Below are 21,433 nucleotides of genomic sequence, written 5' to 3'. Positions count from 1 at the left end.
CTCCCCACCACCTCCTCCTCCTCCTCCTCCTCCACCTCCTCCTCCTCCTCCTCTTCCTCCACCCCCTCCTCCTCTTCCTCCTCCACCCCCTCCATCTCCGCCCCCACCTTCTCCACCCTTGCCTCATCGGTCTCCGACCCCGTCTCCAGACCCTGATGACCATGGAGATCCATTCTATGATCCCACAGATGCCCCGCAGGACCCCACTCCTCCGGGAACACCTGACCCATGGGAGGATTATCACAATCCCGATGTCCCAGATGTGCCTCAGGATGATCTCTATCCATCCAGGCCGTCTCCACCAGAGGACTCGCTGGGGTTCCACCACCTCTTACAACGGGCGGCACATTATCATGGGGTGGAGTTACACAGTGATCCAGTTGAGGAAGACTTCCTACTTGACACATTTGACATAGCAGATAAATCCACCGCTATATTACCCATGCTTAAAGGGGTGACCAAGCATGCCACAGAGGTTTTCAAAGACCCCGTCAGAGCTAGGGTCTTAAACCCCAGAATAGAAAAGAAGTACAAGGCAGCCCCCACGGATCCTGTCTATATTAAAGGACCTGCGCCCCTAGACTCATTAGTGGTTTCCACAGCTTGGAAGCGCTCCAACTCTCAGTCATCTGATGAGGCTCCACCACCTGATAAGGAGTCCAAGCTCTTAGATGCGTCAGGCAAACGCACTGACTCGGAAGCTGCCAATATGTGGCGCATCGCCAACACGCAGGCGCTGCTGGCGAGATACGATAGAGCGCACTATGATGAGCTGGAGGCTCTCATGCAGCATCTCCCAGAGAAATATAAGAATTAGGCTCATGAACTGATACAAGAGGGAAAGATTATTACCAACACCTCTATTAAATGTGCACTTGACGCAGCAGACACGGCGTCCAGGGCTAAAAACACCAGTGTTCTGCTTCGCCGTCACGCCTGGCTCAGGATCTCAGGCTTTAAACCAGAGGTCCAAGCATCTATATTAAACCACCCTTTTGACCAACAATACTTATTTGGCCCAAAAGTAGACGAAGCCCTGGAAAAAATGAAGAAGGATACAGATACGGCGAAGTCTATGGGAGCACTACAATCGCACACCCCTAGATGCTCCTTTCGCCGTTCCTCCTTTCGAGGCTCTGGCAGAGGTTACTCTTCCGATAACGCCTCCACGTCCTACAAGTCCCCTCCTCAGAATACCTTCTCAAAGGGCTACCAAAGAGGTGGATATCGAGGAAACCATAATAAAGGCAGGGGCAAAACCAACACCGCCTGTTCTGCCACACCGCCCACACAATGACTTTTCCCCGCTCCCCCCAGACCATTCCACTCCGGTCGGGGGCAGACTACAAGACTTCCTTCAAACCTGGGAGGCCATAACATCAGACAAATGGGTGACCCAAATTATTCGGTCAGGGTACTGTCTTGAACTAACTTCTACCCCCCCAAATATTCCATCCAGAAACCGTGCGATGTCACAAGAACATACCACACTTCTGAAACAAGAGGTACTCTCCCTCCTGCAAAAACACGCGATAGAGCAGGTACCCGTCGATCAGCAAAATCTAGGGGTCTACTCTCTGTACTTTCTCATACCGAAGAAAGACGAGACCCTACGGTCCATTCTAGACCTCCGGCCTCTAAATGCATACATCCATTCAGACCATTTTCATATGGTAACTCTTCAGCAAGTTCTCCCACTCCTCCGTCAGGGCGACTTTCTCACTACACTGGACCTGAAAGACGCATACTTTCATATTCCAATACACCCTGCTCACAGAAAGTACCTCCGATTTGTGGTGGACGGCCAACATTATCAGTTCAAGGTTCTCCCCTTCGGGGTCACAACCGCACCACAGGTGTTTACCAAATGCCTGGCAGTAGTGGCAGCACACCTCAGAAGACAAAACATTCACGTCTTCCCCCCACCTGGACGACTGGCTCGTAAAAGCCGCGTCCTACCACCAGTGTGCGCAGAATACAAACACTACCATACAACTACTCCACCAGCTAGGCTTTACGGTGAATCACCAAAAGTCCCACTTGATACCGTCTCACACAAAGCAATACCTCGGTGCCACTATAGACACCTCAAAAGCTATAGCCTATCCCAACTCAGCCAGAATCGCAAGCATGCAAGCCCTGCGCCAAAAGTTCCTTCTTCAGCACTCTCTCCCAGCAAGAGTGTTCATGGAACTAATAGGGATGATGGCGTCTTGCATTTTCATAGTGCCCCATGCAAGACTTCACATGCGTCCACTCCAAGAGTGCCTAGCACGCCAGTGGAACCAGGCCCAGGGACAGCTGATGTATCTGGTGTTGGTGGACAGCCGCACCCATCGCTCTCTGCAGTGGTGGAACACCACAAACCTTTCCAAAGGGCGACCGTTCCTGGACCCGGTTCCTCAGGTGATTCTAACAACGGACGCATTGCTCTCCGGCTGGGGAGCGCATCTCTCACACCTCACAGTGCTAGGTCTATGGACGCCACAACAGAGGTTACTCCACATCAACCATCTGGAGTTATTGGCGATCTTTCTAGCCCTGAAATCGTTTCAGAAACAAATTTTAGCCAAGGCAGTCCTCATTCGCACAGACAATATGACTGCAATGTATTATATTCAAAAACAGGGGGGGGGACACACTCTCCCCAGCTCTCCCGCTTAGCACAGAGCATATGGAGATGGGCAATTCCACAAAAGATCTTTCTCCTGGCACAACATGTCCCAGGAATACAATACACCATGGCAGATCTGCTCAGCAGACAAACGCAGCAAATGCACGAATGGGAACTGCATACACAAGTTCTTCACCCATTCTTTCACAAGTGGGGGCATCCTCAAATAGACCTCTTCGCCACCCACGAAAACAAAAAATGCCCAAGCTTCGCCGCCAGATACCCACACCCATTGTCCAAAGGCAATGCGATATGGATGAACTGGTCAGGCAGATTTGCATACGCCTTTCCACCTCTCCCACTAATTCCGTTAGTGGTAAGGAAGCTACAGCAGCACTCCCTCACACTCATTCTGGTAGCCCCAACATGGGCCAGGCAGCCGTGGTACACCACACTACTACAGCTATCGGTGGTACCACATCAAAAACTGCACCTGTCCCCATGCCTCCTAACCCAGAACCATGGAGAAATCAGGCACCTGGACCCAGCTCAGCTCAACCTTGCGATCTGGCTCCTGAAATCTTAGAATTTGGATACCTTAATCTTCCCCCTGATTGCATGAACATTATCAAGGAAGCCAGACGTCCTACCACTCGAGCATGCTATGCCCCAAAGTGGAAGAGATTTGTTGTTTACTGCCGTAAAAATACAATCAACCCTTTAAATGCATCCATACAACACATCATATGCTATCTGCTCCATCTTCAAAGGTGTAACCTGGCGTACTCATCCATCCGTCTACACCTAGCAGCAATTGCTGCTTACCTACAAAACAGACAGCATTTATCACTGTTCAGAGTGCCTGCTATTAAAGCCTTTATGGAAGGCCTTAAAAGAGTAATTCCACCCAGGGCACCGCCTTCACCTGTATGGAATCTAAACGTAGTTCTTACAAGGCTAATGGGTCCGCCTTTCGAACCAATGCATAAATGTGAGCTACAGTTCCTCACTTGGAAAACAGCTTTCCTCGTAGCTATCACTTCCCTTAGAAGGGTTAGCGAGATACAAGCGTTCACTATACAAGAACCCTTTTTACAAGTACATCACAGCAAGGTGATACTTCGCACAAATCCAAAATTTCTGCCTAAGGTCATTTCCCCCTTCCATCTTAATCAATCGGTGGAGTTACCGTTTTTTTTCTCGCAACCTCAATCTGTTGCGGAAAGGGCTCTACATACACTTGACGTTAAAAGGGCCTTACTGTACTACATACAAAGAATGCAACCTTTCAGAAAGACTAAACAGTTGTTCGTCTCCTTCTCTCCACCGCATAAAGGCAACCCCATTTCAAAATCAGGGATAGCTAGGTGGATTGTAAAGTGTATACAAATTTGCTATCACAAAGCAAAACGAACATTATCTGTTCCACCTAAAGCCCACTCTACAAGAAAGATAGGGGCTTCTATGGCTTTTCTAGGGAACATACCCTTAGATGACATCTGCAAGGCAGCCACATGGTCAACACCGCACACCTTCACAAAACATTACTGTGTAGACGTGCACTCCAAACAACAAGCTAGTGTGGGCCAGGCTGTACTAAAGACACTGTTTCAAACTACTGCAACGGATACCGGTGGTCGCCGCTAGGGTTGGGTACTGCTATATAATCTATGCACAGTGTATAATCTGCAGCTCATATGCCTCGAACGGAATATGCTACTTACCAGTATGCATCTGTTCTTGGCATGTAGAGCTGCAGATCTATACACTCCCACCCGCCTCCCCGGCTACCTGTATCCGTTCCAGGCTATCCTATTTGGATACAACACACATGGGTTTCTTCACTATTATGACTAGGCTCCATCTTTTCCCTGCTGGCGAAAAACAATCTGAGGATGGAGCCGAAGCCCATGCGCAGTACGGACCGAAGGAGGAGTCACCGAACTCGTGACTTCCAAAGACTGTCCAAGAAGAAAAACAAACTGCAAACATCCGGGCCCAACACCAGATTTTTTTTTTTTTAAACCATTTTTATTAGTTTTTCCCAACGTAGAACAGCATGAAGTCCACATTACATTCAGTATCCCTGTGAAGGATAACCAGGCCAGTGGGAACAATATCAAAGACAGTAAGCTCGCAAATCCGGGCCCAACACCAGATGGCGATCTATGCACAGTGTATAGATCTGCAGCTCTACATGCCAAGAACAGATGCATACTGGTAAGTAGCATATTCCTTCCGGTCCAGGGAAGACATGGCTTGGCAGTTTGGGTTGGACTGTTCCCATGAGGCACAGGGTCAGACTTATTTGCATATGGCCATGTCTGAACTGGGGTGGCAGAGTGGGCTAAAGAACGGTGATGGATCGAACCCAGATCTGTTGACTGGGTGTGAGTGTTTGATTGGTTCTGATGCTCCGTCCATCACCACCCCCTTTTGTACCGCTTTGTTCGCCATAAGTTGGCAGGGTATGCTCCGACGTGAGTACCTTGCTCACTTTGCCACTGGATTCAAGCAAGCCTGGCTGAAGACGGCTGAAATGCCAGAAACCGGTCCTAGGAAGCTTGTTTCCGGTCCAGGGAAGACATGGCTTGGCAGTTTGGGTTGGACTGTTCCCATGAGGCACAGGGTCAGACTGATTTGCATATGGCCATGTCTGAACTGGGGTGGCAGAGTGGGCTAAAGAACGGTGATGGATCGAACCCAGATCTGTTGACTGGGTGTGAGTGTTTGATTGGTTCTGATGCTCCGTCCATCACCACCCCCTTTTGTACCGCTTTGTTCGCCATAAGTTGGCAGGGTATGCTCCGACGTGAGTACCTTGCTCACTTTGCCACTGGATTCAAGCAAGCCTGGCTGAAGACGGCTGAAATGCCAGAAACCGGTCCTAGGAAGCTTGTTTCCGGTCCAGGGAAGACATGGCTTGGCAGTTTGGGTTGGACTGTTCCCATGAGGCACAGGGTCAGACTGATTTGCATATGGCCATGTCTGAACTGGGGTGGCAGAGTGGGCTAAAGAACGGTGATGGATCGAACCCAGATCTGTTGACTGGGTGTGAGTGTTTGATTGGTTCTGATGCTCCGTCCATCACCACCCCCTTTTGTACCGCTTTGTTCGCCATAAGTTGGCAGGGTATGCTCCGACGTGAGTACCTTGCTCACTTTGCCACTGGATTCAAGCAAGCCTGGCTGAAGACGGCTGAAATGCCAGAAACCGGTCCTAGGAAGCTTGTTTCCGGTCCAGGGAAGACATGGCTTGGCAGTTTGGGTTGGACTGTTCCCATGAGGCACAGGGTCAGACTGATTTGCATATGGCCATGTCTGAACTGGGGTGGCAGAGTGGGCTAAAGAACGGTGATGGGTCGAACCCAGATCTGTTGACTGGGTGTGAGTGTTTGATTGGTTCTGATGCTCCGTCCATCACCACCCCCTTTTGTACCGCACTGACACCGCTTCGCTACCCTAGGAGTAAGTAGCCCATTAGCTACTACCCTTCACACCCCATAATCAAGTATGTAGGTGGCCCGCTAAAACCAGGAAATCAGATTCGTAACCAGGGGAGCCTTCTGCCCGGTGCACATGTTTAAAAGTGCACCATGGCACAAACAAGGAAATTGAAGTCTATTTGTAATATGGGCCCTGGTACTCAACGTTTTAGTACAGTGATTTTTAAACGAGCTGTCCGGCAGCAAATTGCCACTGTACGTCTGTCCTAAAAAGAATACAAATTTAGAAAAAACAAAAACGAGGTGGAGTTGGAAGCAATGGTGGAGCAGGCGGATGGATTAAGCTCCAATGACAAAGCAGTGGGGGAAGGGAGGTGAATGGAGTAGCTGGGTGGTTGGGGGTCTAAATAAAAAAAGGAAAAATTTCGGGGGGGGGGGCTGAATCTTTTAAGCCATAGGCAGAGTGGAGCTGCAGGGGCTCTTAGAAGGAGTCCACTTAAGAACCTCGATCTATTCATTCTGTTCCAGCACACTGAAATGTGTGGCTCGGAATATTACTTTGATGGTTTCCTGAAGCTAGCCCTATGACCTTGCCCTTCCTTCTCGGTTTTAGTTTCACGGAAGCCGGGGCACGCTTGCATTGAGCGCTCATTTTTGTTTCCTTTACACAGGTGGTGGTTTCGTATTTTCTAATCTTTATTTTTGTTATTTTTTCATATTTAAAATAATCTGCGTCTTTGTCAGCGCCTTTATTGCAGAAAGAGGTCTTTACTAGCCTCGGCCAGTTCTATCTTGGATATGTACACTGTGCACCCAGACCATTGTGACCTCCAGGACCAGTGGGCGACTGCAGGACCCTGTTGATAATGAGCCTGTAGAAGTGCACTTTTTATGTATTCTACATGACCAAGAGCTCCAGAGCTGGGCAACTAAGACCGATCTCTGGCCTCCGATCTTAAGTTTGAAGGGGTAACCAATGAAAGTTTTTTCAGCATAGATTAATTGGTTTATTAGGGATAGGATGTGGTGCAGCGACCAGAGCTGCCGACTCTGGAGTGGGGATCTGGGTTCAAGTCTCTGCGTCGGTTCAACATGCTGTGATTCTGGGCAGATCGCTTGATCTTCCTGTGCCCATGGACAGCGACTGCATACCCTCACGGGTGATAAACCGCGCTACATAAGTCTACAAATGTATTTAATTTATTTATTTATTTATATTGGCCTTAGAGAATTATTATTAGTATTAGCCGGCCATCTTGTGGTTGGATCCAGAATTGTCTTCAATATCGTTTTAAGTTAAAGTGACTTTGTGGGCGCTACATACCTATGTATGGAATTTCTGGAACCACTCCGTGTTCCTAGCTTCAGCAAAATCTTCTAATTGTCCTCTGTTCTTGTGATCTGAATGGATATTGTGCTTCTCCCAAATATTTTTTTTTCCACACACGAATACAGGGCTCCACTGCCTTTGGGCTAGACTCGTGCTCTACATATACAGGCAGACCAGGCTAGACAAAAAGTAAAAACGTATTGATAACGTTTGCTGTGTTGTGTGCGGGAAAACTGATGTCTTTACTGTGTTGACTTTGAGAATAGTTGAATGAAAACCCTTAAATAGATCTCTAGATGGTTTGGACAAGTATACCTTATAATGAAGTGAGACATTTGTCGCGGCCCGCGCCTTAGTTTGAAGAGTTGAATGGTGGCAGTGCTTTGAAGGCACATTTTGTATACACGAAGGAGCTAATGCTACTTTACATAAACATCCCTCTGTCAGAGAGCTGCAAGACTTCAAACTGGTTAAAAAAAATCACTTTCACGAAGAGATATGTGGGCTAATAACCGGGTGGTGGCTGATTTGATGTAGTTTAGCCCATCTTACCTCTTTTTATTTACTTGAGTTTTATATAGCGCTGGCTAGACCCGAAGGTATCGGAGCGCTTTACATGAGGAAAGTTACATAGGTTACAAGTTGCACATTGTTACAGAAGATACATAAGTTACAAGTTACATCAGTTGGTTTGTGGCGTGTAGAAGGGTAAGGGGGGTCATGTAAAAGGGTAACGGGGAGGGAGATAAAGCGGAGAGACGATGGAAAGTCTGCCCAATGTCCGGCTGGGTAGGTGACAGCTGAGGGGGAAGTCCACAGCTCATCTCCTCTATAGCTATCAAAGTAGTTCCACCGGGCATCGGCCAAAAAGTTAAGTCTCTACTGTCGTTGGCAAGATTCACAGGTTCCTTGTCATGATGGGAGAGCTGGATGGGGGTGGTGGGTGGGGGAAATGAGCAAGGTCTGGTCGGTGTCCACTATGGGAGCTGTCGTATTCATACCATCTGTGCGGCGTGGCCGGCGCCCACCGCTACTCTTTTCTCCTGCTGATCTGATATTGAGTGCTCTCCCTCGGAGTACGGCCTCATCGATTTGTTGGGCTACAGTCCGAAATGCATCAGGTGCCATTTTAGGGTCAGTCAGGCTCAGGTGTTCCCAACAGCCTTTCCAGCAGTGAAAGCCGGTTTCAACCGGTGCAGAGCCCCTAGCCCCAGCTAGAGGGAAGCGTCGAAGTTAGGGAGCTTATATGATCATTGCTTTCACCATCTTTCCCAGTAAGTTGCTGAGACTCTAAACTGAAAATCTGGGCCTCCACTGGGACTAATTATTGCTTTTCAGATGCCATCTTAGAGTCCGGCAAATGCAATCACCAGATTAGTTACTGCTTCGCAGCCCTTGTGTGCACATAAAAGGGTAGAGATTTAGCTTGTCTTCCTCATACCCCAGTCATATAGGAAGGACCCCTATTCAACCGCTCCATGCCCCCCTTACTGGTAAGCCTCGTCGTATGTTGTCCATCTTAGGGTCAGGCGTCTCGTCCCGACCGCACTCGCCCTCTCCGTACAGATCATGAATGGAAAAGGCCAATTAGTGATGGTGCAGGAGGCAACCTCCTGGTCAGTTTTCAAGGCGGGCGGCCACAGAAATGGAGGGCCGATCAAGGGGTGCACAGCGCCAGCATCCGCCGATCCCTCCGCATTAGCAACTCGGGCCCATACACAAGGCCTCCGTGTAGTGAAAGAATTGCCTGGCGCCATCTTAGGGTCCGGCATTAGTCAATGGGTGTCTTAAAGGTAGTCTGGCCAGCACCAGGCTTCTGTCAGCGAGTGTCCACGCCTCAAAACGTAGCATGCCGGTCCCCTGCACTTGTCGCCTCTTCACCCTTCTCCTCACCGGGTGCATCGCCTGAACGCCAGCTTCTCGTGCGTGCTGTCTGGAGGGGGGGCATGGAGGGCTCTCTATCGAGTCGGCGTGCTCGGGTTGCGGTCACATAACATCACCTCCGCTCCTCTCGGAACGGGTCGCGGCAGCCTCATGGAGCGAGAGCTGTGGACTTTCTCAATTCACTCCTTCAGTCCGACCGCGAGCCCCACCTCTATTGTCTGATCCGCTTCTCCGTGGTGGCCGCCATCTTGCTGCCTTCCCTGGGCTGTCAGGAATCTTCGCTATAAGACACCCCCGGCGGTCTCCGGACTGCAAAAACGCTCAGGAGCTCATGATTAGCTCTTTATCTGGGCTCGAATTCTTGGCAGTCCAAGCGCTGTATTTGTCTGTTTCCACGGGGCCTGAAGCGGAGCTGAAAGGATTCACATCCGTTCGGCTCCAGGCTCCACCCAGCCTATCTCCTTGGTCACAACGAATGGCGTTACTCCTTTTGTAGGGGAGTTAAGGCATTGAAACTGAAGTCCAAGGAGATGACCCTACATTTACTACACATTAGCTATATGACTGGGTGTCAGAAGGAGTCAGCCTTGGTCACGACGGTCACTGTCGCCATCCTTTCCTGGCTTGGTACATGACGCTCGTTTCTCTGCAGGTGTGGTGTTAGTCGAATTAATTCTCCAATTTAGGCTAATATGTACCTTGTGTCATGGCATTTAGAATTTTAAAGAGAAAAGGCATCAGCCTCTTTTCGTAGCGCAGTGAGACTAAAGCAGGTAGGTAGATGAGAATGGCTTTCCTGCCTGCCCTGCTGAATCGTGGTAGTAGCTCCCACTTTACTGCACCATGTATTTGTGTATTTTTGGAAAGTTGCCGTCCTTCAGATTTAATTATGGAGTTGTGCAGCCCTCTCTTACCCTTAAGTCCATGTCCATTCTGGTAAAATAAAGTTTCAGTCAGTTCACTAACGCCTGGGCAAAGTCATTGCGGTCTTAAAAGGCTTCCCATAAAACCTCTTATTTGCACTACGGTGAACTGGTTGCCTGTTTTATTTTGTGTCGATCAAAAATACTGGGTTTTCCAGTGAGACCAAATGGTCTAAGTGTTCGTGTTGGTGTTAACTATCCTGGCTTTGGCTGAACTGGTGAGGAGCAGTTAATAAATATGCGGTAATATCTTCGGTACTCCATGATACTGTGCTTCCCTGCTGCAGGGCGTTTGCTTGCACCGTCTTTCAACCCTTCTGTTTTCCCAGAGGTGAACTCAGCAGTTACTCAAAAACGTGAAAAGAGCCGCCATGCTGACGTGTGCGCGTAGAACGTGAGGACGGCGGTGCCCTTTGGAAGCCAGGCACTCCTTCTGCATGTTTATCAGAGATACTGAGCATCATTTCTTTGCAAGTTTCAGTTGTTTCAATGCCTTCCTTTTGTTTGGGTGTGGCTGTTGTTGCATAGGGGTAACGACGTAGCACGTCGGCATTACACATTGAAGCACTCATATTTTAGCTTTGCTCTTGAAGGTGGCTCTGGCAAAGAGATGAAGTGCATGTCTGCCTGCTTATCATCCTGTCCTCACGCTTTTTATTTGTTTGCCGTATGTATTTTATCATAGAGAAGGACTACAGCAACATCATTTCGCCAATAATAATAAAAAAAAAGCATATTTGACATTTCCACATGATCTGGATGCTTTGCAGAAAAGGCTGCACTTTGCTTCAAATAATAGTTTCTTTATTGGTACTTGTAGCTGCCCTTTTGTGGCAAATATCTCAAAGGAAGAGCCGCAAGAGGATCACGCTGGTTGGGTCTGCCCTGAGCTAAAACATGCAACCTAGGCACCTGTCTACTTACTTATGAAATGGCTTCTTTCCATTTAACTTTGAAGAAAGCTAAGATTTCACATGAGTGCTATGAGAACACGCCCTCCGTTCTGTGCCAGGTTTTGGTACTTTCAACATGCTGGTCTCTCCTTTACAAGAGGCGTGTCCAAAGGGGAATAGGTTCCAATACCCAATACCATGAGTTGGGCAAAATGGATTTTGCACATAAATGTCATATTCTATTCCTCAGAATCTGGGTACTCTCTTAAATGTGTGTGGTTCCAAGGTATCTTTTGTTGGTAGCTGCTGATATTTCACAATGCAGTGCACTTTCCCGGTCATTCAGTCCTCACTGGCCTGTGTCATGTTGCAGGTCCTGGTGCCTCTCATTCTGCTGCAGCATTTACTGAGGGAACTGACGAGAAGGGGTCAACAGCCGCTGAGCATGCTGGTCCAATATGGCGTTACGTATATTGAGGATGCGGCGGCAGATTACATCATCCAACAAGGTGGATGGGTAAGAGTTTACAGACTGCAGATAACTTGTTGTTGAGAATGGCACGTGCATCAATTGATAAGTACTAAAGATATTTTGGTCTTTTTTTTTTTTTCGTTCTTCAGAATGTATGGGTGTAGAAAATGTAAAATGCAAAGCAGAATAAGACACTGATGGAGGTATCTCGTGCATAACTGAGCATAAATCTTTCAATGCAGACACGTGGGCCATGTTCGGGTACCTTAATTAGACATAATGTATATTGTAGCTAAGAAACAACATAAAAAGAACCAGAGTGAGGGGGGTGGACGAAACCACATAGGCGATTCAGACAGGAAAGAAAGAGGAGGTCTGCACTCGACGCCTGTAGCGGGAAGTGCAGTTTTAGTTTCTTAGCGGGGACCCCCACGTTCATGTGTTGGATTCCGATGGCTCAGCTAGCGAGGTATGTATGAAACTTGTTAATTGTAACATGGTCCTAAAGCTAAGCAAAAGTTCTCATTGAGGGGGCTCTCACCATGGTTCCCATAGCAGAACATTCCCAGCTCTGAACAAGTAACATGTAAAAACAATCTTGCCTTTCCCACCGTCCCACCAGGTCCATTCTAATAACTGAACAACAGTCAGATACATGACACAGAAGGGACAGATTCCCAGTCACTCCACAACCCTAAATCCACATCAGCTGGAGCTCTTCTAGACAATATTTCCTTTGTATATTGTAATGTGGAGAAGTTACCACCCAACCCCTGTGATACATGTGCAAACGAAATCCATATTCTAGCTCATCACACCATGCAACGGCTATACTAAGCAATAAAAACCTATTAAGGTGGAAAATGAATGATCCGGTGGCAATGAGCAACATCATACACAGCTTGATTTGACTTATCCACAATCTTAAAACATTTATTGGCAATTCGGATTCTGGTTATACCATTCCACATTGAGCTGCATAATATAGGACAACCATATTATAAATAGATGGTTTATTCAAACACATCCCTTTATAAAAGCTCCCCCTAGTATTCTGTGGTGGTTTCTATTCCCTTTATTCCTTTAAAGTGTGCACAATGTTTAAGATGATGACAATAAATGTATTGTCAGACTAGATAACCGGGACAGTAATACGCAAGGCATCTGGAAAAATTAAGTAAAGCAAAGTGTATTATGTCTTTTTGGAATCGATGGACAATGACCGTCTAATCTCGAATACCAATAACATAGGTTCTGCAGACATAGTTTATGCTTCTGATTCCAATGTAGCTGTGCATAGTCTCAATCTGATCCCATCCATTACAAGTTCTGCTTCTCATTTCATACTTTTAATCATACAATGAGGTGCTTGGAGCATCTAGAGCAGTGGTCTTCAAACTTTTTAATGCCGCGCCCCCTCAGTATATAAAAAAAATAATTGGGGCTCCCTAGAATTTTTTCAATTATACCATTAAATGTGCAATGTTTAAATAGTTCTAGATTTATTTGAACATTACAGTTTTGTTAAAGCTTTCAAAAATACAATCAAATACATAATTGCCAAACATACTATTCTGGTAAACTAGGCCTTACTAATGTGTAAAAGTATCCACAGCGTGATCACCCAGAATGGGGATGGGGGAGCTTTGAAGAATGTTTGGAGCCCCCTCCCTTTTTACACACAGTCCCAGCCAAACACAAATGATAAAAGATGTTAGTAATGGTCCATTACAGAGTGGTTTACTGCTGTTCATTTGTTTTTAGCTTAAAACCAAGCACTGCTATCTATCGGCATGATGCTTGTTTTAACCAGAGCCTGGCTCTCCACCCCACCTCCCCCTGTGGTCAGTTAAGGCTCCCCGTAGGGGGGCCTGCCCCCTGTTTGAAGCCCCGCATCTAGAGAGTTTCATACAATATGCAAATACCTTTATAAGACCTTTGCATGCACCACAAATTGATCTTAAAGCTGCATTGTACAGAGGGTAAACCTAAAAGTCCAGTGTTTTTCCATTTCAGTGAATATTTGCAAGCCTGTTTTGTATCAGATACATACTTGCAACTCACAAATATTACTGCGACAACAGTGTTATGCTAAAGATGAGTTGGGTAGATACGTGCTCAGATCCAAAGCAGCTGAAGATTGTGGTAGGCGACGCTATCCTTTGAAGGCCTTAACCGCATTGTCTAAAATAGTGTTTGCAGAATTTAGAGATAATTTGCACTCTCATCTTCACTTCATAGGGCAGTTACTAAGATATGTTGTGATCATTGTCTACTTCCAATAAGCATCTTCAGTTTCTGCTTCTATACAGTTCTGAGTTCTAGGTCATTGTATTAGAAAAACGCCTCTGAATTCAATGGAAAAAATGTGCATGTATATTAAAAGGGATGATTGGAAATGGAGCTAAAACAATACATTTGACCATAGGTTCATGCCTTTTATGTCCCTGGTGGATTAAACAAACCTTTGCATTTCATGGATAATTTGTTGTAAAATATCATACTAATAATGCAATATACATCCTAGGCTGTGTGCAAGGTTTACTTGAGATATCACTTTTTGCAGCTAGGACAAAGATACAATTGACAGTGCGTTATGAGTCATACATTAATCAGCATGAGGATTTAAGTTAAACCCTGCCGTATTCAGACGCACCAGTATAGATAAATAGAATTTCCTCCGGGGATTGGGATTATGGATGGCTGGTTCATCTGCGTTTTCTTATTGCTGCCAGACAAAAAATACATTAGAATTTATTTCCTGGTACATATTTTTTTTTAAAATGTTGACTGTGTACAGCTTTTGTTAACCATGAAAGGGTACATCTTTTTTTGTAGCCTAGCAGCTTGATTCCTGGGCATGTCTGTCTAATCGCTGTGGCAGAAGAGGCAAGCTACCCCTAACTTATAATGTCAAATGAGGCCCAAAAATTGGTGTGGTTGGGGTTGTGGCTTAACATTTTAGCCAAAATGCTGCAGGGGTACAGAGAGTTACATACATGATTAATCATAATTTGCGAACACCGGGATGCCTACTAAATCGGTCATAAGTGACAGTTCATACAGTTTATTGTGCTGCATGCCATGGTTAATGAATCCGATATTCTAGATGGACCCAGATATTTTGTTCTCCTTTTCTTCACTGCCTTACCCTTTAATTTGTATAGAGTTTTCAGAGTGAAAGCTGGGTAAGTAGCGGGCCCACCAGTGCTGAAAGATAGGGGGTCAAAACTGGGGTGGCATTATGAGTGGGGGAAAAAATGATGGATTAAACCCAGATCTGTGATGGGGGTGAACGTTTAATTTGTTTAGCTTTCCGTCAATCATTTGTTCTTTTTGCTTTGTTTGCCCTAAGTTGGAAGGGTATGCCCAGACGTGGGTGCCGTGCTCGCTGTGCCATTGCATTCAAGATGGAATTGGTTTATGAGGGGTTATACCCCGAAACCGGTCCAAGAATGTTTGTTTCCAGTCCAGTAAGGACCTGGCGAGGCAGTTCGCGCTGGACTGTTGCCATGGGGAGCAGGTCAAGACAGATTTGCGTATGGCTAAGTCCAAACTGGGGTGACATGGTGAGCAAAAAAAAAGATGGATTCAACCCAGATCTGTGATTGGGGATGAATGTTTGATTTGTTCAACATTATGTCCATGATTTGTTCTTTTCGAAAGATAAGGGTATAGCCATCTGGCCAGGCTGTAGCAATACATATGCAGGCAATAACAATGGCCTCAATTATCGTGCTATAAAATCCACTAACGCTGTGACCTGAACGATCCGTTCCAAATCATGATGATTTGTAAAGTAAGTGTAACCTCTGTATGTAGGATTTGTTTTCCATAAAACAAAATATTTCATACTGATAGGTTTGTAATCTTAGATATGTTGCAAACATATGTAGTATAAATGCACCCGACTGTTAACAGCATGGGCAGTCTGCATTTGCACTACATTTTTATCACATGCTTTTAAGTGACACAGGTCAGTCCTGTTTTCTAACTCATTGAATGCAAAACAAAACATTATTATACATGGAGCTGCAGGCTGATTATCCAATACTTGGCTAGAGTTGAGAAAGTTTGATCCAAAAGCCCTATGGTATTGGCAAATGAAAGTGGGTGCTAGTTGTTCTAGATCAAAGGCTTTCTCAGCATGTTAGGTGGCAAGGGCCAGAGCTACTTGATTTGAATCTTAGTGGTACTGGTAGGTTGCATTACAGTATTGATGTTCGAAGCATACTGAAGTCCATGTCAAATTCATGTTCTGAAAGAAATGAATCCTGCTTGTTTCCTTTTGTACACTGTAATATTTGTCTGTGTCCAACTTTTTCAAATAAATTAAGGAATTATGGCATAGAGCCCTAGTTATTTATTTATTGTGCTGTAGTCGGGGGGGGGGGGCATTGGTCCTGGGCATTTTACATTTTTGGACTGTTCATATCCTGAATGTTCTTTCATGATGGATTAAGTGGTGGTATGCTGATCTCCAGTTTCTGGCTGTGCTCAGTTCCTGGTAATATCACTGTTGCACCCAGTGGGCCGTGTGGAGAAAGCAGGGCCTTTAATTTGATCCTTGTCTCTGGTGGGCCGTAAGGTGGCCCTCATAGTGATACAGGTGTGATTGCTCTTAACTGGGATTACTCTGTCTTGCTGCTAGACTCTTTAGCCTTTGCTGGCTTACGCTGACGCTCTTGGGTATGCTCGTGTAGATGATGTGGCAGTAATCCAGGCGTGCCGTCATTAGGGCTCTTATCAGCTCCACCTATCATGTTGGAGAAGAGTAACTATCTTCTGGAAAATGGGCAATTGGAAGTTAATGCCTTTGACTAATACATTGGCTTGGGATTTGAAAGAAAGTTCAGTTCATGCATTAACTGTTCAAGCTGTTCTGCATGGAAAACACAGGCTTAAATGTAAAGTGGGAAAACCCATGAGAGGCTATGTGAAATAAATAAACCCCAGCAAAAGCATCCCACGATCTACTGTGGTCAGTTGGTATAAACACTAAGATGAGGAAAAACTCAGTACATCTAACAAATAAAGGGAAAAATGCATTATGAACTCTCAGAAAAACACTTCAACGCCTTGTCAGGGATAGTAAGCACTATATAGATACAATTACAATGTGTATGTCTGAAATGTAATAAGAAATGGATATTCACTGGGGTGAGGATTGGCATGGGACATGTTCATACAGGTTGCCTGGTAGAAGTTTCTAATTTATTCCATAGTGGTGGTGTGCTGCTAATAAGGTCGTTATTACCTAAATAATACTATTACCACATCTGTGTACAGGGAGCACACCCATTCGTAGCACATGTGAACTGAGATTTCCTTCTGCTTACTTCCAAGTTGACGTTATTTTCACTGCAAACTATTGTAGATCTAAGCTACTTTTGTTTAAGTTATTGTTTGTGTTCGCATGATTATCGAGATAAGCAATAATGTTTTGATCTTGATCCTAAAGTTAAATATGTTTAGGACTTTAGGACCTGTATCTAAAATGTCAGAATAGTTTATATTTATCTGAAAGATTACCCAACTCACCCTTCTCAGTGTGTCATGGTCAGCAAAAACCTGTGAGTAGTAGGCCAAATGTATGCATCCTGGTTTATGTGGTAGTAAAAGAGAGGAGAACCAGATGCTGGAACATTAATAATTTGATCCCGTCTGATAAAACTTGATCTCATCCTTTAAGTAACGCTTCATCAAATATTCATCAGATATTGAATATATTTCCTTCAGACAAAAGCACTGCATTTCGTAAGGATTATTTTTCTTTGAAGGAACAAAGATTTGGTGTATGTTTTCACAGTTGGTTCCCTAGTAACGCCGCACCAGCCTGCGAAGGATGTTGTTCGCCAGGAAAAAGTTGGACCAAGTAGCCGGTGTCGTCACAGTAAGAATATGGGGATCCAGTAAGGACTGGAGCATGTGGACAGGGGAACAAATATATAGGGCAAGGAGTTGCCCTAAAAATGTACTAAAATATGGGGCTCAGGGAAGTGTTGGTGAAGACTTAACATAGGTTAAAGTGTCACTTGACGTTTTAGTATCCCACTATGGTTTATGTTGATCAGCTGCTTATAACATAACTTATGTGAATATACCGAATGGGATGGTTGAAGAAGGCTGGGATCCTTGTACATATGATCCACCATTCTGTCAATTGTAATCCTACAGATGATTGCCTGGACTGTAAACCACACTGTTTTTTTTGTTTTGTCCTGTCATTGATTTTAAAAAACACTCAACAGATTTAAAAAAGAAAATGGACTAACGTGTGTGTGTGTGTGTGTGTGTGTGTGTGTGTGTGTGTGTGTGTGTGTGTGTGTTTAAATATATATATATATATGTGTGTGTGTGTGTGTGTGTTTTTATTTATGGTTCTGGCTCAAATTCATCAGACCACTGAAATTCACAAGTTGTTTAGCAACGCACACAAGACACGCCACAGTGTAATATATACACATATGCATACATATATTACACAATAGCGGTTGCCACTGTGTAGTTATGGTGCTGACAGACTTTTGATTAAAAAAGCATTTGTTCGATTTTCCTGTAACTTTTTTGACACCATGGATAGGTGTGCACGGTATTGGGCAACATTTTGGAATGCTATTTTCTTGAAGAACCCCGCCACAGAGTGATAATTTAAGGGGGTTGAGGAATGAAAAAAGTGTTTTGCAGCGTGAATCTTTCTGGATTCACTATGCTGTGCATTATTCCGCGATCTTGTGGTTGGGTCCGGATTCGTAGTCTTTCCTTTGTTTTTGTTTTTTTTGTTTTTTTTTGTAGCCCAGGTGGGCGTCGACGTCCACCATTTGGTGCACCTCCCGTGACGTCGTCGTGCTTCCTGCGGAAGTCCCACCTTTGGGGCGCCATCTTCAGATTCTTTTTTCCGCCGTTGGGTCTGGATCGTCATCGGGAAGCTCCAGAAGTTCACTCGGAGGAAGAAGGAAGAAAAGCGAGTTTCATCGATAGAATCAAGAGAAGACATCAGGAAAGAACAGATTTCGACAGGAACGCGAAGAAAGAAGACCAGCGAGCCTTTTTCTTCGACGACCTTGGAGAATGCACGCTCAGAGACCCTGAGCGAAATGGACAAGACGCCATTCAAGTTCTGCCCAAACTGCCACCACAAGTTCGCGCAGAAAGACCTGCATCCGGTCTGCAACCTCTGCCTACCGGTGGATCATCAGAGTATCGACTGCAACGCCTGCTCAGTCTTCGCGCCGAAGACACTCAGGGTGAGAGAGAGGCAGAGGAGAGCCAACGCCAACATGGAGGGCCAAGGAAAACCCCCGACACTCTACGCGCTGGGCCTCGACACGGACGACGAGGACAACGTCGCCGAGACAGCCGAAAACTTCATGGTCGTAGAGACCGACAAGAAAAAAGAAGACGAGGTAAGAGAATCGTCGAGCGCAAATCAAAAAACACCTCAAACACGAGGGTGACTCGAGAAAAACTGAGTCAAGGTCCACGAAGGGAGCCCCGGCGCCGAAAACTTCGACGTCCAAAGGGGGAACTTCGGACAAAAGGCCCAGCGGATCCTTACAAAAGGACTCCCTGGCGCAGAAAGACGCCGAAAGGCAAGGGTCGTCGAAATCATCCCATGAAACGGGCCGATCGACGCAGAAAGAACGTTCGACGTCGACGCAATTTTCATCGAAAAGACCCGCGGTCGACGCCGAAAGCATCTCCGAAATGGAGAAAAAGAAGAGGCGGCTCGAGGCCGAAATGGAGAACATCCTTCAAAGGAAGAAGGAGTTCGACGCCAGGATGAAGGAATTCAAGATTCCAACGGTTTCATCGGCGGACGTCGTCGAAGTCGAGGATGAGTTCGACGCCGAAGGGCTGACAAGGGACCTCGAAGAGGAAGAGGAGCCCTATTATGAGGAAGAAGCCGAGGAAGAAGACCAACAATCGTTCTTCGAATCGGCGACCTCTACCGGCAACGACGTCGAATGGCAAGATCTCGACACCGAAAACCCGGAGGAGGCCGTGGACACGTACCCCTCGAGGCCTTCGCCACCCGACGACATCGGGGTGTACAATATGGTGGTGAAGAGCGCAGCAATGGCCTTCGGCGTCAAGCTCGACGAGGAGAGGCCGAAAGCAGATTTTCTCGTCGAAACACTGCTCCCCATCCAGACTAGGAGCCAGTTCCTCCCCATGCTACAAAGCGTGATGAACCAGGGGAGAGAAGCCTTCAAGGAGCCTGCCACCTGTCGGTCGATCACGCCCAGGACAGAGAAAAAGTATAAACACTCCTCCCTGGACCCACCTTACATCAAGGGTAGCGTCACCGCAGACTCCATCATTGCCTCCACGGCCAGGAGAAGGGCCAACGTGCCAGCAACCTCGGGCCCACCTCCAGATAAAGAGAGCAGGAGAATCGACCTCACAGGCAGAAAGGTCGAGAGGAACGCCGCAATGCACTGGCGCATGGCGAATTCAAATGCACTCCTAAATAGACACCAGTACCAACACTGGGATGAAATGGGGGAGCTAGTAAAGCACCTCCCCGAAGAATACCGCCAGAGAGCCTCTCACCTGGTAGATGAAGGCAAAAACATCGCCAACTCCTGTATAAAGACGGCGTTGGATGGGGCAGAGACTTCAGCAAGACTCATGGCCATAGGGGTCACAGAAAGGAGGCATGCATGGCTAAGAATCTCGGGATTCAAACCGGAAGTGCAGAACAACATCCTTGGCACCCCCTTCAACGGAGAGACACTGTTCGGAGCAACGGTGGACGAGAAGCTCACCCAGCTCAAGAAGGAGAACGAGACAGCGAGGTCCATGGGGGCCCTGCAGCTGAGGGGAATGAGACGAGGAAATCCCTCGAGGAGACCCTACGGTAGGGGTGGAAGCCAACAGGGGACGTCGCACCAGGCGTTCCAACAAGGCCAGCAGGGCGAAGGTCACGGACAAAGTCAGCAGAAGCAAAGCTGGCAATATCAACCTCGGGGCCAGTCCTTTCGAGGGAGAGGGAACGGACGTGGCCAAAGGAGGAGAGGGGGCGATCAGCCCTCCTCGAAGTGACTCAGCACGCAAGAAGACGCCCACCCTCGTCAGGCCCCCAAGGGTGAGGCGCAAAAAGGTGTCATCAGGGGGAAGAGAAGATTCAAGAGCCTACGAGCATACGTCACCGGTAGGCGGAAGGCTGAGGTTCTACCTTCAGGAGTGGCGGCGCATAACCACAGACAAGTGGATACGGAACATCGTGCAGTACGGATACTGCGTAGACTTGGAGAAAAGACCTCCAAACAGAAAGCCGAAGGGAAGACAGAGATCGGCCCAAGAACTGGCAATACTCAGAGAAGAAACACGGAAACTCCTGCAAAAGGGAGCCATAGAGACAGTGCCGTTCAGGGAACGCAACAAAGGGGTCTACTCAAACTACTTCGTGGTTCCGAAGGTAGACGGAGACCTCAGACCCATACTGGACCTCCGGTACCTAAACAAGTTCGTCAAAACACAAAGGTTCAAAATGACTTCACTGCAGGAGGTACTGCCACAGATAAGAGAAGGGGACTTCATGGTCACCGTGGACCTCAAAGATGCCTACCTTCACATCCCAATAAACAGAAGGCACAAGGGCCTTCTAAGATTCAACATCGAACAGGAACACTACCAGTTCACAACCCTGGCCTTCGGATTAAAATCAGCACCAAGGGTCTTTACAAAATGCCCGTCGGCGGTAGCGGCACACCTACGAAAGCAGGGAATACACGTATACCCCTACTTGGACGACTGGCTGGTCAAGGCAAACTCACGCGAGAAGTGCGAGAGGCACGCAAAACGCGTAACAGACACCCTCACAAATCTGGGGTTTTCCATCCACAGGGGAAAATCGTCGCTGGAAC

General features: G+C 46.7%; 1 protein-coding gene across 4 annotated transcripts in view; it reads left to right on the top strand.

The window, feature by feature from the left end:
• BCL2L13 (BCL2 like 13) overlaps positions 1 to 21,433 on the top strand; it is a 425,050-nt gene that overhangs the window by 295,260 nt on the left and 108,357 nt on the right. For all 4 annotated transcript variants that reach the window (XM_085652164.1, XM_085652167.1, XM_085652166.1 and 1 more), the window contains one exon: positions 11,463 to 11,606. In XM_085652164.1, coding sequence (XP_085508290.1) covers positions 11,463 to 11,606 — 144 coding nt within the window. The remainder of the gene's footprint in view (positions 1 to 11,462; positions 11,607 to 21,433) is intronic.

Source organism: Triturus cristatus, chromosome 4_1, assembly GCF_964204655.1.
Source record: "Triturus cristatus chromosome 4_1, aTriCri1.1, whole genome shotgun sequence".
NCBI lineage: Eukaryota > Metazoa > Chordata > Amphibia > Caudata > Salamandridae > Triturus > Triturus cristatus.
This window is presented reverse-complemented; position numbering and strand designations above follow the sequence as displayed.